The 21599-nt window shown below is 49.2% G+C and overlaps 1 protein-coding gene across 2 annotated transcripts in view; it reads right to left on the reverse strand.

Moving 5' to 3' along the window:
• The window catches only part of RASSF5 (Ras association domain family member 5), a 144599-nt gene that overhangs the window by 67709 nt on the left and 55291 nt on the right, over positions 1-21599 (reverse strand). For both annotated transcript variants that reach the window (XM_038748734.1, XM_038748733.1), the window contains one exon: positions 15853-15974. In XM_038748734.1, coding sequence (XP_038604662.1) covers positions 15853-15974 — 122 coding nt within the window. The remainder of the gene's footprint in view (positions 1-15852; positions 15975-21599) is intronic.

Consider the following 21599-nt stretch of genomic DNA (forward strand, 5'->3'; position numbering starts at 1 on the left):
GAGGCAGAGAGAAGCGAAGTGACTTGCCCAAGGCCATGCAGCAGACAAGAACCCCGGTCCTCTAACTCCCAAGCCTGTGCTCTTTCCACTAGGCCACACTGTTTCACGTAGGAGACCATCCTGCATGGGGATTATTGGTCTCTCCACCACTGACAACGGAGTTAATTGTCCATTCCCAGCATCTACACTGGACCAAACCAACCCTCTCTCGCCACTCTGAAATGGTCAGGAGATCCCTCAGCCTCTCCGTTGTTCCCTAATTCCAGTTTCACGATCTTGCACAATCAAAAAGTTCTCCCTTACGTCTAAACCTTTATCCCATTTCCCCTTGTTCTGAAACAGGGATTAAATACCCATTCTCCCTCCCGCTGAGCCCCGCGTGGGACAGGGATGGTGTCTGATTGATTGCAGTGTATCCACCCCGGTGCTTAGTAGAGTTCTTGGCACTTAATAAGCAATTCAATAATAATAATAATGAGAACGAATTGTGGTATTTGTTAGAAGCCCTACTTAGATAAGCAGCGTGGCTCAGAGGAAAGACCAAGGGCTTGGGAGTCAGAGGTCATGGGTTCAAATCCCAGCTAAGCCGCTTGTCAGCTGTGTGACTTTGGGGCAGGTCACTTAACTTCTCTGTGCCTCAGTTACCTCATCTGTAAAATGGGGATTAAGATTGTGAGCCCCACGTGGGACAACCGGATCACCCTGTATCCTCCCCAGAGCTTAGAACAGTGCTTTGCACATAGGAAGTGCTTAACAAATGTCATCCTTATTTATTATTATTTATTACATGCCTATAACTGGGGTAGATGCAAGATAATCAGGTTGGACCCAATTCCTGTCCAACATGGGACTCACAGTCTTAAGGGGGAAGACAGAACAGGTAGTGAATCCCCATTTTACAGGTGAGGAAACTGAAGTACAGAGAAGTGAAGTGACTTTCCCAAGGTCACACAGCAGGCAAGTGGCAGAGCCGAGATTAGAGCTCACTTCTGATTTCCAGCCTGTGCTCTTTCCACTAGGCCACGCTGGTTCTCACATCACAGATACCACAATCATCATTATTATCGCTGTACTACTCATCATTATTAGCACTGTACTACACTCAGGGGCAACTAAAGAGCACCTCTCAGCCTCTTCTGGAGAATACCACCAGCAAACTGCCCTTCTTGCCTGGATAATCCTGTTTCCAAGGACATACTCCTGATAGACACTGACTGCACAAGTCAAGAAGGCCAAGTGGAGAGCGACAAAGTGAATGAGGAACGTGCTCTGCGTATAAGTGTTCAATAAATATCATTGATTGATTGAGATCTTGCTTCCTCAAGGGCAACAAATGTGAAGCAGTTAAGACTAAGTTCTGGGCTCTTCTAAAATAAATAAATCACCTTCGCTAAGCAGAGTTTCCTCCTTGGATGCCTCCTGCAGCTGATTCTCCCCATTGATATTGTTCTGAACGGGGAATGTGTTTATTGTTTTACTGCATTCTCCCAAGCGCTTAGTACAGTGCTCTGCACACAGTAAGTGCTCAATAAATACGACTGACTGAATGAATGATGTCTTGTTACCCACGGTCTCCAGCCTCTAGTCCATCAGGCTCAATGAGAGATTTTTTTCTGTGCAACGTTCCATCCGCAGCAAACATCACCTTTTAAAGTGATTTCTGTCCCGGCTTCTCTCCCAACGAGGAGACCCTTGATGCTTTTATCTGGCTTCCTGAGACCGTAACATTCACAAGGAGATTATAGGCCAGATTAGAATTCTGTTTCTAATAATGGTGGCCAGCGGCCCTGGGGAACAGCCTCTCTGACAGCTGATTAGAGACATCCCACTGAAATATCCCAAACTTTTCTCACTAATCAATCAGTGGTATTTATAATAATAAGAAGAAGAATAATGCCAGTTATTAAGCGCTTACTATGTGCAAAGCACTGTCCTAAGCACCGGGGAGGTTACAAGGTGATCAGGTTGTCCCACAGGGGGCTTACAGTCTTCATCCCCATTTTACAGATGAGGTAACTGAGGCTCAGAGAAGTTAAGTGACTTGCCCAAAGTCACACCGCTGACAATTGCGGAGCCGGGATTTGAACCCATGACCTCTGACTCCAAAGCCCATGCTCTTTCCATTGAGCCACACTGCTTCCCATAATTAATAATTCATTCCCATTTATCAAGCACTTGCTGTGTGCAAAGCACTGTACTAAGTGTTTGGGAGAGTACAGTGTAGCAGAGTTGGTAGACATCTTCCTTGCCCACAAGGAACTTCCAGTCCAGAGCGAGAGACAGGCATTAATATAAATAAATCCTGGATATGCATAGGTTTGCGGGGCTGAGGGTAGGGTGAATAATAAGCACTTAGTACAGTGCTCTGCATACGGTAAGCGCTCAATAAATACAATTGAATGAATGAATGAAGGGTGAAAATCCAAGCGCAAGGGTGATGTAGATGAGAGTGGGAGCTAACGCATCACTATGGAGCTTTCACCCCTGGATTGATCCAAATCGCGAAGGACAGGAAATGGTTGCCACTCAGGGATTCATTCATTTATTCATCCGTATTTATTGAGCGCTTACAGGGTGCAGAGCACTGTAGTAAGCGCTTGGGAAGTACAAGTCAGCAGGGATGAGCCCCTGTGGACACTTGCTAAGATGGTCCTGTCAAATGGAAGCTTAGGACTTAGACGTCTCATAGGAGACAATCCTGCATGGGAATTATTGGCCTCTCCACACGGAGTGAATTGTCCATTCCCACATCCACACTGGACCAAACCATCCCTCTCTCGCCACCCTGAATGGTCAGGAAATTCCTCAGCCTCTCTGTTGGTCCTCATTCCAGTTTCACAATCTTGCACAATCCGGAAGTTCTTCCTAATGTCTAACCCTTTATCCTATTTCCCCTCGTTCTGAAACAGGGATTAAATACCCGTTCTCCCTCCCACTTAGTCTGTGAGCCCTGTGTGGGGCAGGGATGGTGTCTGATCTGATTGCAGTGTATCCACCCCAGTGCTCAGGAGTTAGAAGTTTGCTCTGCGTGAAGTGAGAGAGAGGAAAAAGTGTGGTCTAGGGGATAGACAATGGGCTTGGGAGTCAGAAGGACCTGGGTTCCTATCCTGGCTCCATCATTTGTCTTCTACGTGACCTTGGGTAAGTCACTTAACTTCTCTGTGCCTCAGTTACCTCAACTGTAAAATGGGGATTAAGAGAGGGAGCCCCATGTAGGACAAAGAATGCATCCAATTCCGGATCTGCTAATTGCTTGCTATGTGGTCTTGGGCAAGTCACTTAACTTTCCTGCACCTCAGTTTCCCCAACTATAAAATGGGGATTAAATACCTGTTCTACCACCTACTTTAGACTGTGAGCCCCATGCGGGACAGGGACTGTGTCCTACCTAATCAGCTTGTACTTACTTCAGCGCTCAGAACAGTGTTTGACACATAGTAAGCACTTAAATACCATAAAAACCCTGATTAGCTTGTACCTATTCCAGTGTTTGGTACAGTGCTTGGCACATGTCTTATGCTGTCGTCATGTTCGACCCATAATAATAATAATAATGGCATTTATTAAGCGCTTACTATGTGCAAAGCACTGTTCTAAGCGCTGGGGAGGTTACAAGGTGATCAGGTTGTCCCACGGGGGGCTCACAGTCCTCATCCCCATGTTACAGTTGAGGTAACTGAGGCCCAGAGAAGTGAAGTGACTTGCCCAAAGTCACACAGCTGACAATTGGTGGAGCTGGGATTTGAACCCATAACCTTTGACTCCAAAGCCCGGGCTGTTTCCACTGAGCCACGCTATAGACACATCTCTCCCGGAACACCCCACTTTCACCTGCAATCGTTCTGGTAGTGGATCCACAGAGTTCACCTGGTAAAAATATGGAAGTGGCACATAGTAAGTGCTTAATAAATACCATAAAAATGTAAGTGCTCATTAAAGACCATTGATGGGCTGACTGTAAGCTCATTGAGGGTAAGGAATATGTCTGCTTATTGTGGTATTACACTCTCCCAAGCACACAGCACAGTGCTCTGCACACAATAAGTGGTCAATACGATTGAATGAATGAAATCTCCCTGTAAAGGAGGTTGGGAGTGTTGTGTTCATGCAGACTGCAGATGTGGAAAAATTCAGAACTGCCCCATATCTCAGAGACCCCTTCCCACCACCTTCTGAATTCCAGTCCCTTCAGTTCTAAGGGAACTAAGGGGAGGACCTTTCCCACCCCATCCAAATGGATGGAAATTTCCACCGTCAATCAATCAAGCACTGAGGAGAGCACCGCCCTTGGAGATCTCCAGGGAAGGAGGCTTCACCAACTTCTCCCGCCTCCCGCATGGGCTCCTCACATCCTTCCCGGAAAGAGGTTAGCCTCAATCCCTCCCGCTGCACCTTCCCAAAATGCCTCGAGGTGGATGTACACTAACCGGCCCCGAGCCCAGAAGAGTGGGACTGTAAGCTCGTTGTGGGCAGGGAATGTGCCTGTTTATTGTTGAATTGTACCCTCCCAAGCACTTAGTTCAGTGTTCTGGAGACAGTAAATGCTCAATAAATAGGATTGCACACTCGGTACAGCGTTCTGAGTCTCGTGAAGGTGAGGACCCGAAACGACTGACAGATCGGGACGTCCACTGTGGTGAGGGCTCTCTGGGCCTGAGAGCTCATCGGCGTTAATGAGCTTCTGGCTGGGGGAGATAGTCGCCCTAGCAGCAGCCAAGGAGGAGTTAATCGGTTGTGCCTTCCTTCATACACGCACCCCCAAGGCTCCTGTGGCCTGCTCCTTGAGCAGTCGGACAATTGAAGTTGTCTCTTCTGTCAGAGAAAGAGTTTAAATAGGAAGCAGCTGCAAAGCTTGGGATTGGCAGAAGAGGACCGGCCTGTCGGAAACCCAGGAGATTGCTGCCGGACTCGAGAATCCCACCGCCCCTCTGGCAAATTCACATCCAACTCTGCATTCGGAGCCAGGAGCAGCCCCTTTCATCATCATTATCATCAATCGTATTTATTGAGCGCTATGTGCACAGCACTGTACTAAGCGCTTGGGAAGTACAAATTGGCAACATATGGAGACAGTCCCTACCCAACAGTGGGCTCACAGTCTAAAAGGGGGAGACAGAGAACAAAACCAGACATACTAACAAAATAAAATAAATAGAATAGATATGTACGAATAAAATGAATAAATAAATAGAGTAATAATAAAATGAACGACCGGGTGGAGAAAAAGATCCAGTGCTCTGTCATCAACTCCAACGTAATCGAGGTATTTGCTAAACACTTACTAGGTGCCAAGTACTGTGCGAGATAATAATAGTGATGGTATTTGTTAAGCTCTTACTTTGTGCCAGGCACTGTATTGAGCACTGGGGTGGATACAAGCAAATCGAACTGGACGCAGTCCCTGCCCCATGTGGGGCTCACAGTCTCAATCCCCATTTTACAGATGAGGTAACTGAGGCACAGAGCTATCAAGCTACTTGCCCAAGGTCACACAGCAGACGAGTGGCAGAGCGGGGATTAGAAGCCTTGACCTCCTGACTCCCAGGCAAGTTCTCTATCCACCATGCCACACTGTTTCTCAGATACAGCACAAGCAGAGTGGACGCAGTCCCTGTCCCACATGGGGCTCAAGGTCTATGGGAGAGAGACGACAGGTATTGAACCCCCTTTTTCCAGATGAGAAAACTGAGATACAGAGAAGTTAAATGCTTGCCCAAGATCAATAATAATAATAAATAAATAATGATGGCACTTGTTAAGCGCTTACTATGTACAAAGCACTGTTCTAAGCACTGGGGAGGATACAAGGTGATGTGGTTGTCCCACGGGGGCTCGCAGCCTTACTCCCCATTTTGCAGATGACGGAACTGAGGCGCAGAGAAGTGAAGTGACTTGCCCAAAGTCACACAGCTGACAATTGGCGGAGCCGGGATTTGAACCCATGACCTCTGACTCCCAAGCCCGGGCTCTTTCCTCTGAGCCACGCTGCTTCTCTAAGGCGTAGAGAAGTGCGGTGACTTGCCCAAAGTCACACAGCTGACAATCGGTGGAGCCAGGATTAGAACCCAGGTCCCCTGACTCCCAGGGCCACGCTCTTTCCACTAGGCTTCCCTGCTTCCTTGGGAAAGATCTGGTTGGTGAGGGAGGAGGATAATGCAAAGAGGAGGGTTTATTTTCTAAATGGCATTCATTAAGTACTTACTATGTGCCGGGCACAGTACCAATCGCTGGGATAGATATGAGATAATTGCAATGGACATATTCCCTATCATCATCATCATCAATCGTATTTATTGAGCGCTTACTATGTGCAGAGCACTGTACTAAGCGCTTGGGAAGTACAAATTGGCAACATATAGAGACAGTCCCTAGCCAACAGTGGGCTCACAGTCTATCCTAGAGAGGGCTCCTAGTCAATATCGATTAACATATCAGTTTTCAATTAATCAACGGCATCTGAGTGCTTACTGTGTGCAGAGCACTGTACTAAGTGCTTGGGAGAGTACAGTATAACAGAATTGAAAGACGTATTGCCTTTTTCCCTGGAGCTCCTTGTGGGCAGGGAACGTGTCTGTTATACTGTTTGTACTCTCCCCAAAGTTTAGTACTGTGCTCTCTCTGCACACAGTAGGCGCTCAGTAAATACAATTGACTGATGGAGCTCTGCAGATACTGGCGATGCAGGCTCTCCCCACCTCCATGGTCAGTTGACTGACACGTGGACATCAATCAATCAATCAATCGTATTTACTGAGCGCTTACTGTGTGCAGAGCACTGTACTAAGTGCTTGGGAGAGTACAGTATAACAGAATTGAAAGACGTATTGCCTTTTTCCCTGGAGCTCCTTGTGGGCAGGGAATGTGTCTGTTATACTATTTGTACTCTCCCAAGAGTTAAGTACTGTGCTCTCTCTGCACACAGTAGGCGCTCAGTAAATACAATTGACTGATGGAGCTCTGCAGATACTGGCGATGCAGGCTCTCCCCACCCCTATGGTCAGTTGACTGACACGTGGACATCAATCAATCAATCGTATTTACTGAGCGCTTCGTACAGTGCTCTGCACACAGTAAGTGCTTGGGAGAGTACAATATAACAGAATTGAAAGACGTATTGCCTTTTTCCCTGGAGCTCCTTGTGGGCAGGGAACGTGTCTGTTATACTGTTTGTACTCTCCCCAAAGTTTAGTACTGTGCTCTCTCTGCACACAGTAGGCGCTCAGTAAATACAATTGACTGATGGAGCTCTGCAGATACTGGCGATGCAGGCTCTCCCCACCTCCATGGTCAGTTGACTGACACGTGGACATCAATCAATCAATCAATCGTATTTACTGAGCGCTTACTGTGTGCAGAGCACTGTACTAAGTGCTTGGGAGAGTACAGTATAACAGAATTGAAAGACGTATTGCCTTTTTCCCTGGAGCTCCTTGTGGGCAGGGAATGTGTCTGTTATACTATTTGTACTCTCCCAAGAGTTAAGTACTGTGCTCTCTCTGCACACAGTAGGCGCTCAGTAAATACAATTGACTGATGGAGCTCTGCAGATACTGGCGATGCAGGCTCTCCCCACCCCTATGGTCAGTTGACTGACACGTGGACATCAATCAATCAATCGTATTTACTGAGCGCTTCGTACAGTGCTCTGCACACAGTAAGTGCTTGGGAGAGTACAATATAACAGAATTGAAAGACGTATTGCCTTTTTCCCTGGAGCTCCTTGTGGGCAGGGAACGTGCCTGTTATACTGCTTGTACTCTCCCAAAAGTTTAGTACTGTGCTCTCTCTGCACACAGTAGGCGCTCAGTAAATACAATTGACTGATGGAGCTCTGCCAATACTGGCGATGCAGGCTCTCCCCACCTCCACGGTCAGTTGACTGACACGTGGACATCAATCAATCAATCGTATTTATTGAGCGCTTACTGTGTGCAGAGCACTGTACTAAGTGCTTGGGAGAGTACAGTATAACAGAATTGAAAGACGTATTGCCTTTTTCCCTGGAGCTCCCTGTGGGCAGGGAACGTGTCTGTTATACTGTTTGTACTCTCCCAAAAGTTTAGTACTGTGCTCCCTCTGCACACAGTAGGTGCTCAGTAAATACAATTGACTGATGGAGCTCTGCAGATACTGGCGATGCAGGCTCTCCCCACCTCCATGGCCAGTTGACTGATACGTGGACATCAATCAATCAATCGTATTTATTGAGCGCTTCCTGTGTGCCTAGCACTGTTCTAAGCGCTTGGGAAGTGCAAGTCGGCAACACATAGAGACAGTCCCTACCCAACAGCGGGCTCACAGTCTAGAAGGGGGAGACAGAGAACAAAACCAAACATACTAACAAAATAAAATAGAATAGATATGTACAGGATAAATAGAGTAATAAATATGTACAAACATATATACAGGTGGACATATACCAGGGATCTGCCTGGTCACGCCAAAACACCCTCAATTCAGGTTTTAACTGTCAGACCCATGCCAGCTGAGAGTGTTGCCCCTGGACCAGACCCTGAGAAAGGCTTTGCCCATCCCTGCCTCTCCCCGGGCCGTGCCACCTCCCACCCAGAGAGAGTGTCTGCGATAACAACAATAATAATAATAATGACGATAACAAAAATCACTGTGGTATTTTACAGCTGAGAAAACTGAAGCCCGGAGACGTGCAATGACTTGCCCCTGGTCACCTGGCAGACAAGCGGCCTGCGGTGAGGGGTAGAGGGTGGTTAGGGAATTGAAGAACCCGTTTTGGGTGAGGTCTTCCTGGACATCTGGAGCGTGACAGAAGCCCCGTCAGCAAGGACGGGCGTGAACAATTTGGGGTGAGGGAAAAGTGAGGCCTAAAAGGCAGCTAAGCAGCAGCATGGCCGAGTGGAAAGGGGACAGGCCCGTGCGTCAGAGGGCCTGGGTTCTCCTTCCAGCTCGGCCGCTTGTGATCTCGGACAAGTCACTTAAACTTCTCTGTGCCTCAGTCACCTCACCTGTAAAATGGGAAGTAGGACTTTGAGCCCTGAGTGGGACAGGGATTGTCCTCAGTTTGATTTCCTTGTATCTATCCCAGGGCATGGTACAGTGCCTGGCACACGGTAAACACTTGACAAATCTCCCCGCAAAAAGTCTGCTGGGGGCACTGGAATTACTTATCAATCAATCAATCGTATTTATTGAGCGCTTACTATGTGCAGAGCACTGTACTAAGCGCTTGGGAAGTACAAATTGGCATCACATAGAGACAGTCCCTACCCAGCAGTGGGCTCACAGTCTTATCTCCACTTTTCCCTGAGAGCCCTTTGTCACCCTGGTTCTCCCCCACCTCCCACCAGTGACTCTCACCCCACCCGCCCAGCTAAGCAGGCCAACGCAGTCGGAGACTCTTTGTACATATTTATTATTCTATTTTATTAATGATGTGTATATATCTATAATTCTGTTGATCTATTTTGATGCTATTGGTGCCTGTCTACTTGTCTTGTTTTGCTGTCTACCTCCCCCGTCTAGACTGTGAGCCCATTGTTGGGTAGGGATTGTCTCTATCTGTTGCTGAATTGTACTTCCCAAGCGCTTAGTACAGTGTTCTGCACACAGTAAGCGCTCAATAAACACGATTGAATGAATGAATGACTCACTGTGGTCAGGGAACATACAAACTGCTACCAATGCTGATCCGAGCACTTATCCTAACCCGCCTTGAGGAAGCAGCGTGGCTCAGTGGAAAGAGCCCGGGCTTTGGAGTCAGAGGTCGTGGGTTCAAATCCCGGCTCCGCCACTTGTCAGCTGTGTGACTTTGGGCAAGTCACTTCGCTTCTCTGGGCCTCAGTTCCCTCACCTGTAACAATGAGGATTAAAAGTGTGAGCCCCCCGGGGGACAACCTGATCACCTTGTAACCTCCCCAGTGCTTAGAACAGTGCTTTGCACGTAGTAAGCGCTTAACAAATACCATCATTATTATTACTCCATCTTCCTTCTTGCTGACCTCCCAGCCTCCTGTCTCTCCCCACTCCAATCCATTCTCCATTCTGCTGCACGCATCATTTATCAACAAAAATGTCCAGTCCGTGTCTCCCACTCCCCAAGAACCTCCAATGGCTTCCCGTCCACCTCCCCATCAAACGGACACTCCTTACCGTTGGCTTTAAAGCACTCAATCAGCTCACTCCATCGATCATCTACTACAGCCCAGCCCACACACTCTGCTCCCCTAGTACCAGCTTACTCACTGTGCCCTGATCTCGTCTATCTCGCTGCCAACCCCTTTTTTTAAAGTATTAAGGCCGCATCTTCTTCAAGAGGCCTTCCCCGATTAAGCCGTCTTTTCCCCGGCTCGCTCTCCCTTCTGCAACACAAACGCACTTGGATCTGTCACCTCTGGACATTCGTTATTCACCCCATCCCCAACCCCACAGCACTTAAGTACATATCTTTAAGTTTTATATTATAAATTACTTACCTATATCAATGTCTGTCTCCCCGTCTAGACTGTAGGCTCAGTATGGCAAGGGACGGGTCTGCTAATTCTGTTGCATTGTACTCTCCCAAGCACGTAGGACAGTGCTTTGCACACAGTAAGTGCTCAATAAATACAACTGATTGGTTGTACTCTCCCAAGTGCTTAGTACAGGGGTCTGTACACAGTATGTGCTCAATGAATTGGAAAGATAATAATAATAATCATTTTGGTATTTGTTAAGCGCTTACCATGTGCCAAGCACTGTTCTCAGCGCTGGGGGAGATACAAGGTAATCAGGTTGTCCCACATGGGGCTCAAAGTCTTAATCCCCATTTTCCAGATGAGGTAACTGAGGCATGGAGAAGTTCAAGTGACTTGCCCAAAGTCACACAGCTGGTAAGTGGCGGAGCAACATGGCCTAGTGGATGGAGCACGGACCTGGAAACCAGAAGGACCCGGGTTCTAGTCCCAGCTCCACCGCTTGTATGCTTTGTGACCTTGGGCAAGTTGCTTCACTTCTCTGGGCCTCAGTTACTTCATAATAATAATAACGGCAATTGTTAAGCTCTTCCTATGTGCCAGGCCCTGTATTCATTCATTCAATCCTATGTATTGAGCGCTTATTGTGCGCAGAGCACTGTACAATTCAGCAACAAAGGGAGACAATCCCTGCCCATAATGGGTTCACAGATTAGAAGGGGGGGAGACAGACATCAAAACGAGGAAACAGGCATCAGTAGCATCAATAATAATAATAATAGCATTAGTTAAGCACTTACTATGTGCAAAGCACTGTTCTAAGCGCTGGGGGGGATATAACATGATCAGGTTGTCCCATGTGGGGCTCACAGTCAATCCCCATTTTACAGATGAGGTAACAGGTTCAGAGAAGTTAAGTGACTTGCCCAAGGTCACACAGCAGACATGGGGTGGAGCTGGGATTCGAACCCATGACCTCTGACTCCAAAGCCCGGGCTCTTTCCACTGAGCCACGCATCAATGTAAATAAGCACTGGGATGAAGCCTGTTGTTGGGTAGGGGCTGTCTCTGTTGCCGAATTGTACTTCCCAAGTGCTTAGTGCAGTGCTCTGCACACAGGAAGCGCTCAATAAATACGATTGAATGAATAAATGAAGGCTTCCCAGAATGAGCCCCCTCCTTCCTCTCCCCCTCCTCCCCATCCCCGCCTTACCTCCTTCCCCTCCCCACAGCACCTGTATATATGTATATATGTTTGTACGTATTTATCATTCAATTAATTTATTTTATTTGTACATATTTATTCTATTTCTTTTATTTTGTTAATATGTTTTGTTTTGCTCTCTGTCTCCCCCTTTCTAGACTGTGACTTGGACTTCCCAAGCGCTTAGTCCAGTGCTCTGCACACAGTAAGCGCTCAGTAAATACGATTGAATGAATGAATTTACTATTCTATTTATTTTGTTAGTGATGTTCAACTAGCTTTACTTCTATTTATTCTGATGATACCTGTCCACATGTTCTGTTTTGTTGTCTGTCTCCCCCTTCTAGACTGTGAGCCCATTGTTGGGTAGGGACCGTCTCTAGATGTTGCCTACTTGTACTTCCCAAGCGCTTAGTACAGTGCTCTGCACACAGTAAGCCCTCAATAAATACGATTGATTGATTGATCCCACTGCTGGGTAGGGACTGTCTCTATATGTTGCCAACTTGTACTTCCCAAGCGCTTAGTACAGTGCTCTGCACACAGTAAGCGCTCAATAAATACGATTGATTGATTGATCCCACTGCTGGGTAGGGACTGTCTCTATATGTTGCCAACTTGCACTTCCCAAGCGCTTAGTACAGTGCTCTGCACACAGTAAGCGCTCAATAAATACGATTGATTGATTGATTGATCCCACTGCTGGGTAGGGACCGTCTCTATATGTTGCCAACTTGTACTTCCCAAGCGCTTAGTACAGTGCTCTGCACACAGTAAGCGCTCAATAAATACGACTGAATGAATGAAGACCGAGAGCACCTCGTGGGACATGGACTGGGTCCAACCTGATTACCTTTTACGTACCCCAGGGGGTGGCTGGCGCGTATAAGCGCTTAAGAAATACCCTAAAAAAAGACATACATCTGATTGATTGACTGATTGATGAGCCCGTTGTTGGGTAGAGATTGTCTCTATCTGTCGTCGACTTGTACTTTCCAAGCACTTAGTACAGTGCTCTGCACATAGTAAGTGCTGGCTGAGCGAGGGCCCGGCGGCACGGCCCGGCCTGGTTCCTCGGCCCTGCTCCCTGGCTGAACGGCCTCACACGGCGTCCAGACCAGACCCTCGGGGCTGGGGGGTGAGTGACGCCCCTGGGGTGGGGTGGGGGGGTCCAGCCGCAGCCCCAGGCCCCGCCTGCTCCCTCCTGAACCTAATCAATCACATTTATTGAGCGCTTACTGTGTGCAGAGCACTGTACTAAGTGCTTGGGAAGTCCAAGTTGGCAACATATAGAGACGGTCCCTGCCCAGCTCACAGTCTAGAAGGGGGAGACAGACAACAAAACCAAACATATTAACAAAATAAAATAAATAGAATAGATATGTACAAGTAAAATAAATGGAGTAATAAATACGTACAAGCATATATACAGATATACAGGTGCTGTGGGGAAGGGACGGAAGCAGGACGGGGGTGATGGAGAGGGGGAGGAGGGGGCTCAGTCTGGGAAGGCCTCCTGGAGGAGGTGAACTCTCAGTGGGGCTTTGGAGGGAGGAAGAGAGCTAGCTTGGCGGATGAACTCGGAGGATGCTTCGGACGGTCCCCGTGGCCCTGATGTCCTCATATCGATCGGCTCCCGTTGCCCACTGAATCTAAGGAATCAGTTCTCTGAAAAGTGACACTCCGGCGACTTGAAAACTTGGACTTCTAGACTGTGAGCCCACTGTTGGGTAGGGACCGTCTCTATATGTTGCCGATTTGTACTTCCCAAGCACTTAGTACAGTGCTCTGCACACAGTAAGCGCTCAATAAATACGATTGAATGAATGAATGAATGAATGAATGTTGGGAGGGAGGGCACTCCAGGCCAGGGGGAATACACCTAATAAGAGTGTATATATGTTTGTACGTATTTATTACTCTATTTATTTACTTTACTTGTACGTATTTATTCTATTTATTTTATTCTGTTAATATGTTTTGTTTTGTTGTCTGTCTCCCCCTTCTAGACTGTGAGCCCGCTGTTGGGTAGGGACCGTCTATGTTGCCAACTTGGACTTCCCAAGCGCTTAGTCCAGTGCTCTGCACACAGTAAGCGCTCAATAAATACGACTGAATGAATGAATAAATATGATTGAATGAATGAATGAATAGCCAGTTGGGTAGGTGGGTGGCATCAGATGCTCCTCAGCGCCCCCGTGTGACTGTTCCTGGTAAGACATTTGGCTGCTGCTGCTGCTGCTGCTGCCTTGGCCGCAGCCACAGATATTGGGATCTGTGAGGGAAGGCTTGGGATTGGGAAGGCTTGGGATTGGGAAGGCCAAGCGGCGGGGAAAGTAAAGGAGACTCGGAGAACTGGAAACCTGGAACTCCACACTAGCTGAGTCACCACCTCCCTCCCTCCCGTAGACCAGATGTCTCCGCTTTGCGGGGAGCCCCCAGCCCTGCCTCGAGGGTGGGGAGTGATGGGGAGGTCGTGGGTGAGAGGGACTATGGGACAAGGGCACAACTTGCTTTCCACATGGCTGTCAGACCCATCTGAACGTCAGTTTCCCCTTCTGTAAGACGGACTGGACACCCCTCGCCTTTCTCTCTCCAGGAGTGAGATGCAAGGAGGAGTTAGAGGATGAGCAAAAACTGAGTGCTGGAGGGAAGCAAACACTTCAAGTTACAGGGCCTTACTGTCAGGATTAAGTTTACAGGGAGTGAAAGACATCTTTCTAGTTACAAACTATGGAGCTGTGGGGGAAGGGGGAGACAAGGCCCCATACCCACATGAGTCCCCGCTTTTCTCTCTTCTCACCCCATAAGGAGTCTCTGAATCCCCATGTTCAGGGCACCTATTCCTAAGAAGTCCCAAGCAGAGACAGCTGAAGCCCTTTAGGAGGAAATTCTGCGACGACCCCCTTCTTCCTCCCCTGCCCGGCCCTGCCGTAGTTTCTAAAAATCAAGCAAAATGTGAACTCAGCAATAATGAGCTTCTAAAGAGCGAAGAGAGCTGCAAAGCAGACTCAGGGCTTGCTGACTGAAGGACAGGGTCTTGCCCCACTTTGCTTGGACATCAAATCGACCACTGCTATTTAGAAGGCACTCTGTGTGCAGAACACTGTACTGAGTGCTTAGGAGACTATCATACAATCGAGTTGGTAGATGCCGCTGAAATGACCCAAACAAAATCTGTGGGAGCCTTGGGAGAGTACAAAGCAACAGAATTAGCAGGCACGTTCCCTACCCAACAACAGGCTCACAGTCTAGAAGGGAAAAGACAGAAAAAAATTATTCAAGTTTATGTCTGTCTTCCCCTCTAGACCATAAGCTCGTTATGGGCAGGGAACGTGCCTGCTAATTCTGTTCCTTTATACTCTCCCAAGCACTTTGTACAGTGCCCTGCATGCAGTAAGCGCTCAATAAATACCACTGATTGAGTCCTCTGCCGGGCTTGTTGGGGCGGGGGAAGTCACCCTCTCGGGAGATCTCATTTTTGGGATGAGACCAGGGGCCCAGGAGGCCAGTCCACCTGAGAATTCCTGGCCTTTCCTCTGGGATTTCCTCACAGCCTGGATTGTCCGCTCCCTCCCAGGGGTTCTGGCCCAGATCCCTGGAGATGGTTCCCTTCTGACTCTCAACCGCGGCCTTCCCCCAGGGACATCTGGCCCGGCCTCGGTCAGCAGGTTCAGGGCCGGTTTGGGGCGGGGTGGGCCTCTCCTCCCGCCCTCCCAGAGGCTTGGGAGCCCTCAAGCACCTGAAGACTTCTTCGCAGCCTCCAGTCAAGAGACAGAAGGCTGCTCAGGCTGATGGGGAGTGGGTCCCACCCCACCAGTCGGTCAGTTGTATCTGTTGAGCGCTTACTATGTGCAGAGCGCTGTACTAAGCAATTAGGAGAGTCCAATACAATAATATAATGGACACATTCCCTGCCCTCAATGAGCTTAAAGTCTAGAGGGAGACCCCAGCATCTCCTACCTGGCCCAACCCAGTATCTTTCCAGGCCATCCCAGCATCTCCTGGCCCAGCCCAGCACCTCCCAGCCCATCCCAGCAACTCCCAGACCATCCCAGCATCTCCTCCCCGGCCTACCCCAGTGTGTCCCAGCCCACCCCAGTGTCTCCTCCACAGCCCCTACCCCCTCACTTTGCCAACCTCCAGGACAACTCCGAGCACAGATAATGACCCTGGCCCGTCTCCTCCCAGCTGGCCTGCGTACTGGGTGTGCCCCCCTACCTGGTGGGAGCTGGATGTGAGGGTACATCCTGGGGGAGGCCTGACCCAGGCTGGCCCATCCTGCTGACTGCAGTCCAGCTGGATCAGCTCTTGGCATTCCTGGTGGCAAGTGTATTGGCAGTCTGGAGCAGAGAAAGAGACAAAGAACCCGACAGGAGTCAAAAAAGCCCCACAGGGCTTCCGGTCGATCTCAGGCAGGCCTGCCTCGGGCCACCGGTCACCCCTGAGGTGCCGATTCCCTCCAACAAAAACCCTCCGCCAGTGGCGGGGCAGGAGGAGGGATGTGAGATTATCTGGCACCCAATATGGGGACAGGGGACCCAGTCCCGGGGAGCCTCAGGAGTGCCCGGAGGTAGAGGGGCTGGAACAGAGGTCCCTCCCTGAAAGTGCTGTGTGACCCCCGGCGGGATGTTGCCTGTCTCTGGAGGGAGCCCCACCAATCCAGTGATGCTGGGATCGGGTTAACGAAAGGGCTTGCCTAACCCCACTGCTGCTCAACTTAGCTCTCGCCCTCATCCACAAAAAACACAACTCTGCAAGGCTCGTCGTCTACCAAAGGGGTTGTGGAAGGGAAAAGGGAGAGGCTGGGATAGGAAAATCCACTCCAATGTTCTCATTCCCCACAGCCAAGCTGGTTGCCTGACGGGGTGGACATCTCCAGGACTGAGCCCCAGCCTGGCTTAGTGGAGGCCCCCTGGAGCTTCCCTGAAGGGAGGGAGAAACAGAAGGGGGAAAGTGTAAGGCCAAAGAAGAAAGGTGGGGAGGAAAGAGGATGGGGAGGAAAGAGGATGGGGGAGAAGGGCCGAGCCTCCATTGGAGGGGCAGGAGAAAATTCATCATTTCATTCAATCGTGCTTGCTGTGTGCAAAGCATGTATTAAGCACCTACAGTACAGGTCAGTACAGATCAGTGCAAGTCCATCATCAACACAGAAGGGAAACGTGTGACCGACAGGAAAGAGTATGCGCCTGGCAGCCAGAGGACCTGCTTTCTCTTTGCCCATTGTGTGACCTTGGGCAAGTCACTGAAGTTGGGCTTTAGTTTCCTCATCTTTAAAATGGAGTTTCAATAGATACTGTCCCTCCTGCTTTCACGGTAAGCACTATGAGGGACAGGGATTGTGTCTGACTTGATTACCTTGAATCTAGCCCAGTGCTTAACACCTAGTAAGCCCTTAACAAATATATTATAATTTATTTACATTAACGTCTGTCTCCTTTTCTAGAGAGTAGGCTCATTGTTGGCAGGGAATGTGTCTACCAACTCTGTTGCACCGTACTCTTCCAAGCTCTTAGTACAGTGTTCTGTACACAGCAATCCCTCAATAAATACCATTGATTGATCGATCACAACTGTCATCATCAGTCCTGGAATTCCTGGAGAGACCCCACTGGCAGGGCATGGCCCCTGCTGACATTCCCTGATCCAGAGGCAGGATTTGAACCCTGGCCCGATCTGCAGCCAAGGAGAGAGGGGACCCTGATTTTCTCCTTATAGCGAAGACCCTCAGGGATGTTCACAGGACAGAGGAAGGAAGCACTTCAGCCTCCCTCGATTAAATGTGGCACTTGCTCTGTTGGTCGGGGCGGCTTGTTGAGCAGCATGGCCTAGTGGACAGAGCACATGCCTGGGAGTCAGAAGGACCTGGGTTCTAATTCCAGCTCTGCTACTTGTCTGCTGTCACCTTGGGCAAGTCACTTCACTTCTTTGGGCCTCAATTACCTCATCTGTAAAATGGGGATTAAGACTGTGACCCCTATGTAGGACAGGGACTGTGTCCAACATGATTAACTTGCATCTACCCCATCATCATCATCAATCGTATTTATTGAGCGCTTACTATGTGCAGAGCACTGTACTAAGCGCTTGGGAAGTACAAGTTGGCAACATATAGAGACAGTCCCTACCCAACAGTGGGCTCACAGTCTAAAAGGGGGAGACAGAGAACAAAACCAAACATACTAACAAAATAAAATAAATAGGATAGATATGTACAAGTAAAATAGAGTAATAAATATGTACAAACATATATACAGGTGCTGTGGGGAAGGGAAGGAGGTAAGATGGGGGGATGGAGAGGGGGACGAGGGGGAGAGGAAGGAAGGGGCTCAGTCTGGGAAGGCCTCCTGGAGGAGGTGAGCTCTCAGCAGGGCCTGGCACAAAGTACCCCAGCACAGTGCCTGGCACAAAGTAAGCACTAAAATACCATAAAAAAAAAAATAAAAAAGGGGAGCGCTTCCTCCCTGAGGCCCGAAAAGCCAAGGTTTAGATAAGATGGCAGCAGGAGGGCCAGAGCACCGGTCCCCACAAAGAGGGGCATTGTTCCGCAGAGGGCCGACTGGTGCCAAGGGCCCAGGGAGAGGAGGCCGGGCCGGGCAGAGGAATGTGCGGGCTTGGAGGACGAACGACCGCAACTCGGGCCATCCAGAGGTCAGCGGGATGGCTCGCCAAACTCAACAAGCCCTACAACTCCCGCCTGTCTCCGCCTGGGGTTGACCCGGGATCCTTCCCCCAGCACCCCGCTTGGAAAGCAGATTTCTTTCTTTCCTTAACTTCAGGTTTAGGGAGTTCGACCTACTAAGGCAATCACACACACACACAGACAGAGCAATCAATCAATGTTATTTACTGAGTCCTTCCTGTGTGTGGAAGACGCAAGGTCCACATACACACACAGCAATCGATTAATCAATGGTATTTACTGAGTCCTTCTTGTGTATGGAGCACGTTGTCTACACACACGTGCATGCAGCAAGGGGCCTTCAGGAAGGAGCCCGGGAACTACACTGTCATCAACAAGCCACATTGAAAACCGACGGGCTCCGTCTCCCCGTTCATCCGGGGCCGGATGTCTGGACGGGAGGAGTCGGGGCCAGGGATGGCTGAGGATCCAGTGACTGGTAGCGGAGAATTGTGGAAGGGAAAAAACACGTCATGGCTAAGTCCTGTGGCTAAACCACCCAAATGCTGCTTGGGACCAGCCTGGCTCCGGGACTTCTAAGATGGCCAAGAGGAAACCACGGCCCGCAGCAGCAGCCCCTTCCAGCTCCGACCGGCCCTTGGGGTGGGGGGGATCAGGAAGCCGCCTAGGGCGCTTCGGGAAAGAGTTGTGGGGGTGTGAATGGAGCGGGGACAGGGATGGGGCGAACAAGTCAATCCATCATGAGGCTGGGGTGGACCCCCCCAGTCACCATGTGCACAGCCCTGTGCGGGGCACCATGGGGAGTGACCCAAAGCCTTCCCTTGGGAAGCCGAAAGACCAAGAAAAGACTGCGAGCCCTATGTGGGACAGGGGCAGTATCCAACTCAATTATCTTGTATCAACCCCGGCACTTAGTACAGTGCCTGGCACATAGGAAGCAGTTAACAAACACCATTATTATTACCAATGACCACGCTGATCATCATCAATAGTATTTATTGAGTCCTTGCTGTGTGCAGAGCACTGTACTGAGCGCTAAGGAGAATACAATACAACAGAGTTGGCAGATGTGTTCCTTGCCCACAGTGAGCTTACAGTCTAGAGGCTATGGAGACAGGTACGCCCGTGATACGAGTGACCCACGTGGTGGCCGTGAAGGTGCTGAAGGAGACAAAGAGCCGAAAGACACAGGCGGGAACGCAAACATAAGTAGGAAAAGAGAGCTGAAGGCCTTGAAGGGATCAGGCCCAGAGAGGGTTTACCTGGGAAGACTTCCTGGAGGCGGTGGGTTTTAATTCAAGTCTTTTTTTGTTCTAAAGCGAGTGACTTAGTGCACTATAGAGGAGCAGGAAAAATAAAAAAAATCAACCAGTCATATTTACTGAGCACTTACTATGTGCAGAGCATTGTACTAAGCAGCATAGCCTAGTGGGGGAAGATACATGACTTAGTGGACAGAACAGAGGGCTGGGAGTCAGAAGGACCTGGGTTCTAAACCCAGCTCTGCCACTTGTCCCCTGTGTGACCTTGGGCAAACCACTTCACTTCTCTGTGCCTCAGTTACCTCAACTGTAAACTGGATATTAAGACTGTGAGCCTTAGGTGGGACAGGGCCTGTGTCCAACCTGATTAGCTTATATCCACCCCAGCGCTTAGAACAGTGCTTGACACATAGTAAGCGCTTAACGAGTACCATTACTATTTTTACAGTATAACAATGTAACAGAGATGGAAGACAAATTCCCTGCCCACAGTGAACTTACAGAGAAGACTCAGTCTCGACTGGGGGAATGACCATCATCAATCGTATTTATTGAGCGCTTACTATGTGCAGAGCACTGTACTAAGCGCTTACTAAGGCCAGTAGGGCTGGAGCCACCCTATGCTTCTGGCTCGGTTGTGAGTTTGCCCGGCCTCCCTTCCTCCCACCTTCTCCCGGGAGCTAGACTTGGGATGCAGCTGGGGACAGGTGGGCCCTACCCAGGATTTCCTGGTTCAGGGAGAGGTGAGCAACCTAGGGTTTCCTGCTTCCGCAGCCTTAGCCGGAAAGAAAGGACTGCAGTTTCCCAAAGCCCATGGAGGAGAGTTTATTTCCACCCAGCCTCATTGACCTCCACTGACCAAGAGAACAGACCAGGCCAGGTCAGAGATGGTCTCCAGAAAGACGCAAAATGTGGGGAAAGGAAGCAGTAATCTGACACGGAGACACATGGAGAGACAGAAAGAGAGAGAGACAGAGGGAGAAAGATGGAGCTTGCAACAGACACAGAGACTCTCCCTATCTTCAAAGCCCTATTAGAATCATATCTCCTCCAGGAAGCCTTCCCTGACTAGATTCTCATCTCCCCATCCTATTCCCCTTCCCTTCTGTGTCACCTATGTACTGGCATTCATCCCCCCAGCACTTTGATACTCACCCCAGCCTCAGGGCATCCTTATAGTCACCTCTCCCCCATCTGCAATTTATTTTATTGTCTGACTCGCCCTGCGGACTGTAAACTAGTCGTGGGCAGAGACTGTGTCTACCCACTCAACTGTATTGTACTTTCCCAAGCGCTTAGTATGGTGCTCTGCACACGGTGAGCTCTCAATAAATACCAGTGATTGACTGAGACATGGCAAGTGATGGAGAGAGACCCAGAGACACACACATGGAGATAGAGACATGAAGATGCAGAGATGAACAGAGGAAGAGAGACATGGATGGGCGAAAGGGGAGGGGGACACAGAGAGACACAGAGACATGCAGAGAGAAACAGAGAGAGACAGACAGGGAGAAAGAGACAGACACAGAGAAAAATAGAAACAGACAAAGAAAAAGGTAGAGAAAGAGAGAGACTCAGAGAAAGAGACACAGAGAGACACAGAGACAGAGAGAAACAAAGACCCAGAGAAAGAAAAAAAGAGACACAAATGCAGAGAAAGAGACTCCCTTCAAAGCCCTACTGAGAGCTCACCTCCCCCAGGAGGCCTTCCCAGACTGAGCCCCCTCTTTCCTCTCCCCCTCCCCATCCCCCCCCACCCTACCTCTTTCCCCTCCCCACAGCACCTATATGTTTGTACAGATTTATTACTCTATTGTACTTGTACATATTTACTATTGTATTTATATTGTTAATGATGTGCATCTAGCTTTACTTCTATTTATTCTGATGACGACACCTGTCCACATGTTTTGTTTTGTTGTCCGTCTCCCCCCTCCAGACTGTGAGGCCGGTGTTGGGTAGAGTCCGGCCACCTCTATATGTTGCCAATTTGTACTTTCCAAGCGCTTAGTACAGTGCTCTGCACACAGTAAGTGCTCAATAGATACAACTGAATGAAT

The sequence above is a fragment of the Tachyglossus aculeatus genome, chromosome 7 (assembly GCF_015852505.1).
Source record: "Tachyglossus aculeatus isolate mTacAcu1 chromosome 7, mTacAcu1.pri, whole genome shotgun sequence".
Lineage (NCBI taxonomy): Eukaryota > Metazoa > Chordata > Mammalia > Monotremata > Tachyglossidae > Tachyglossus > Tachyglossus aculeatus.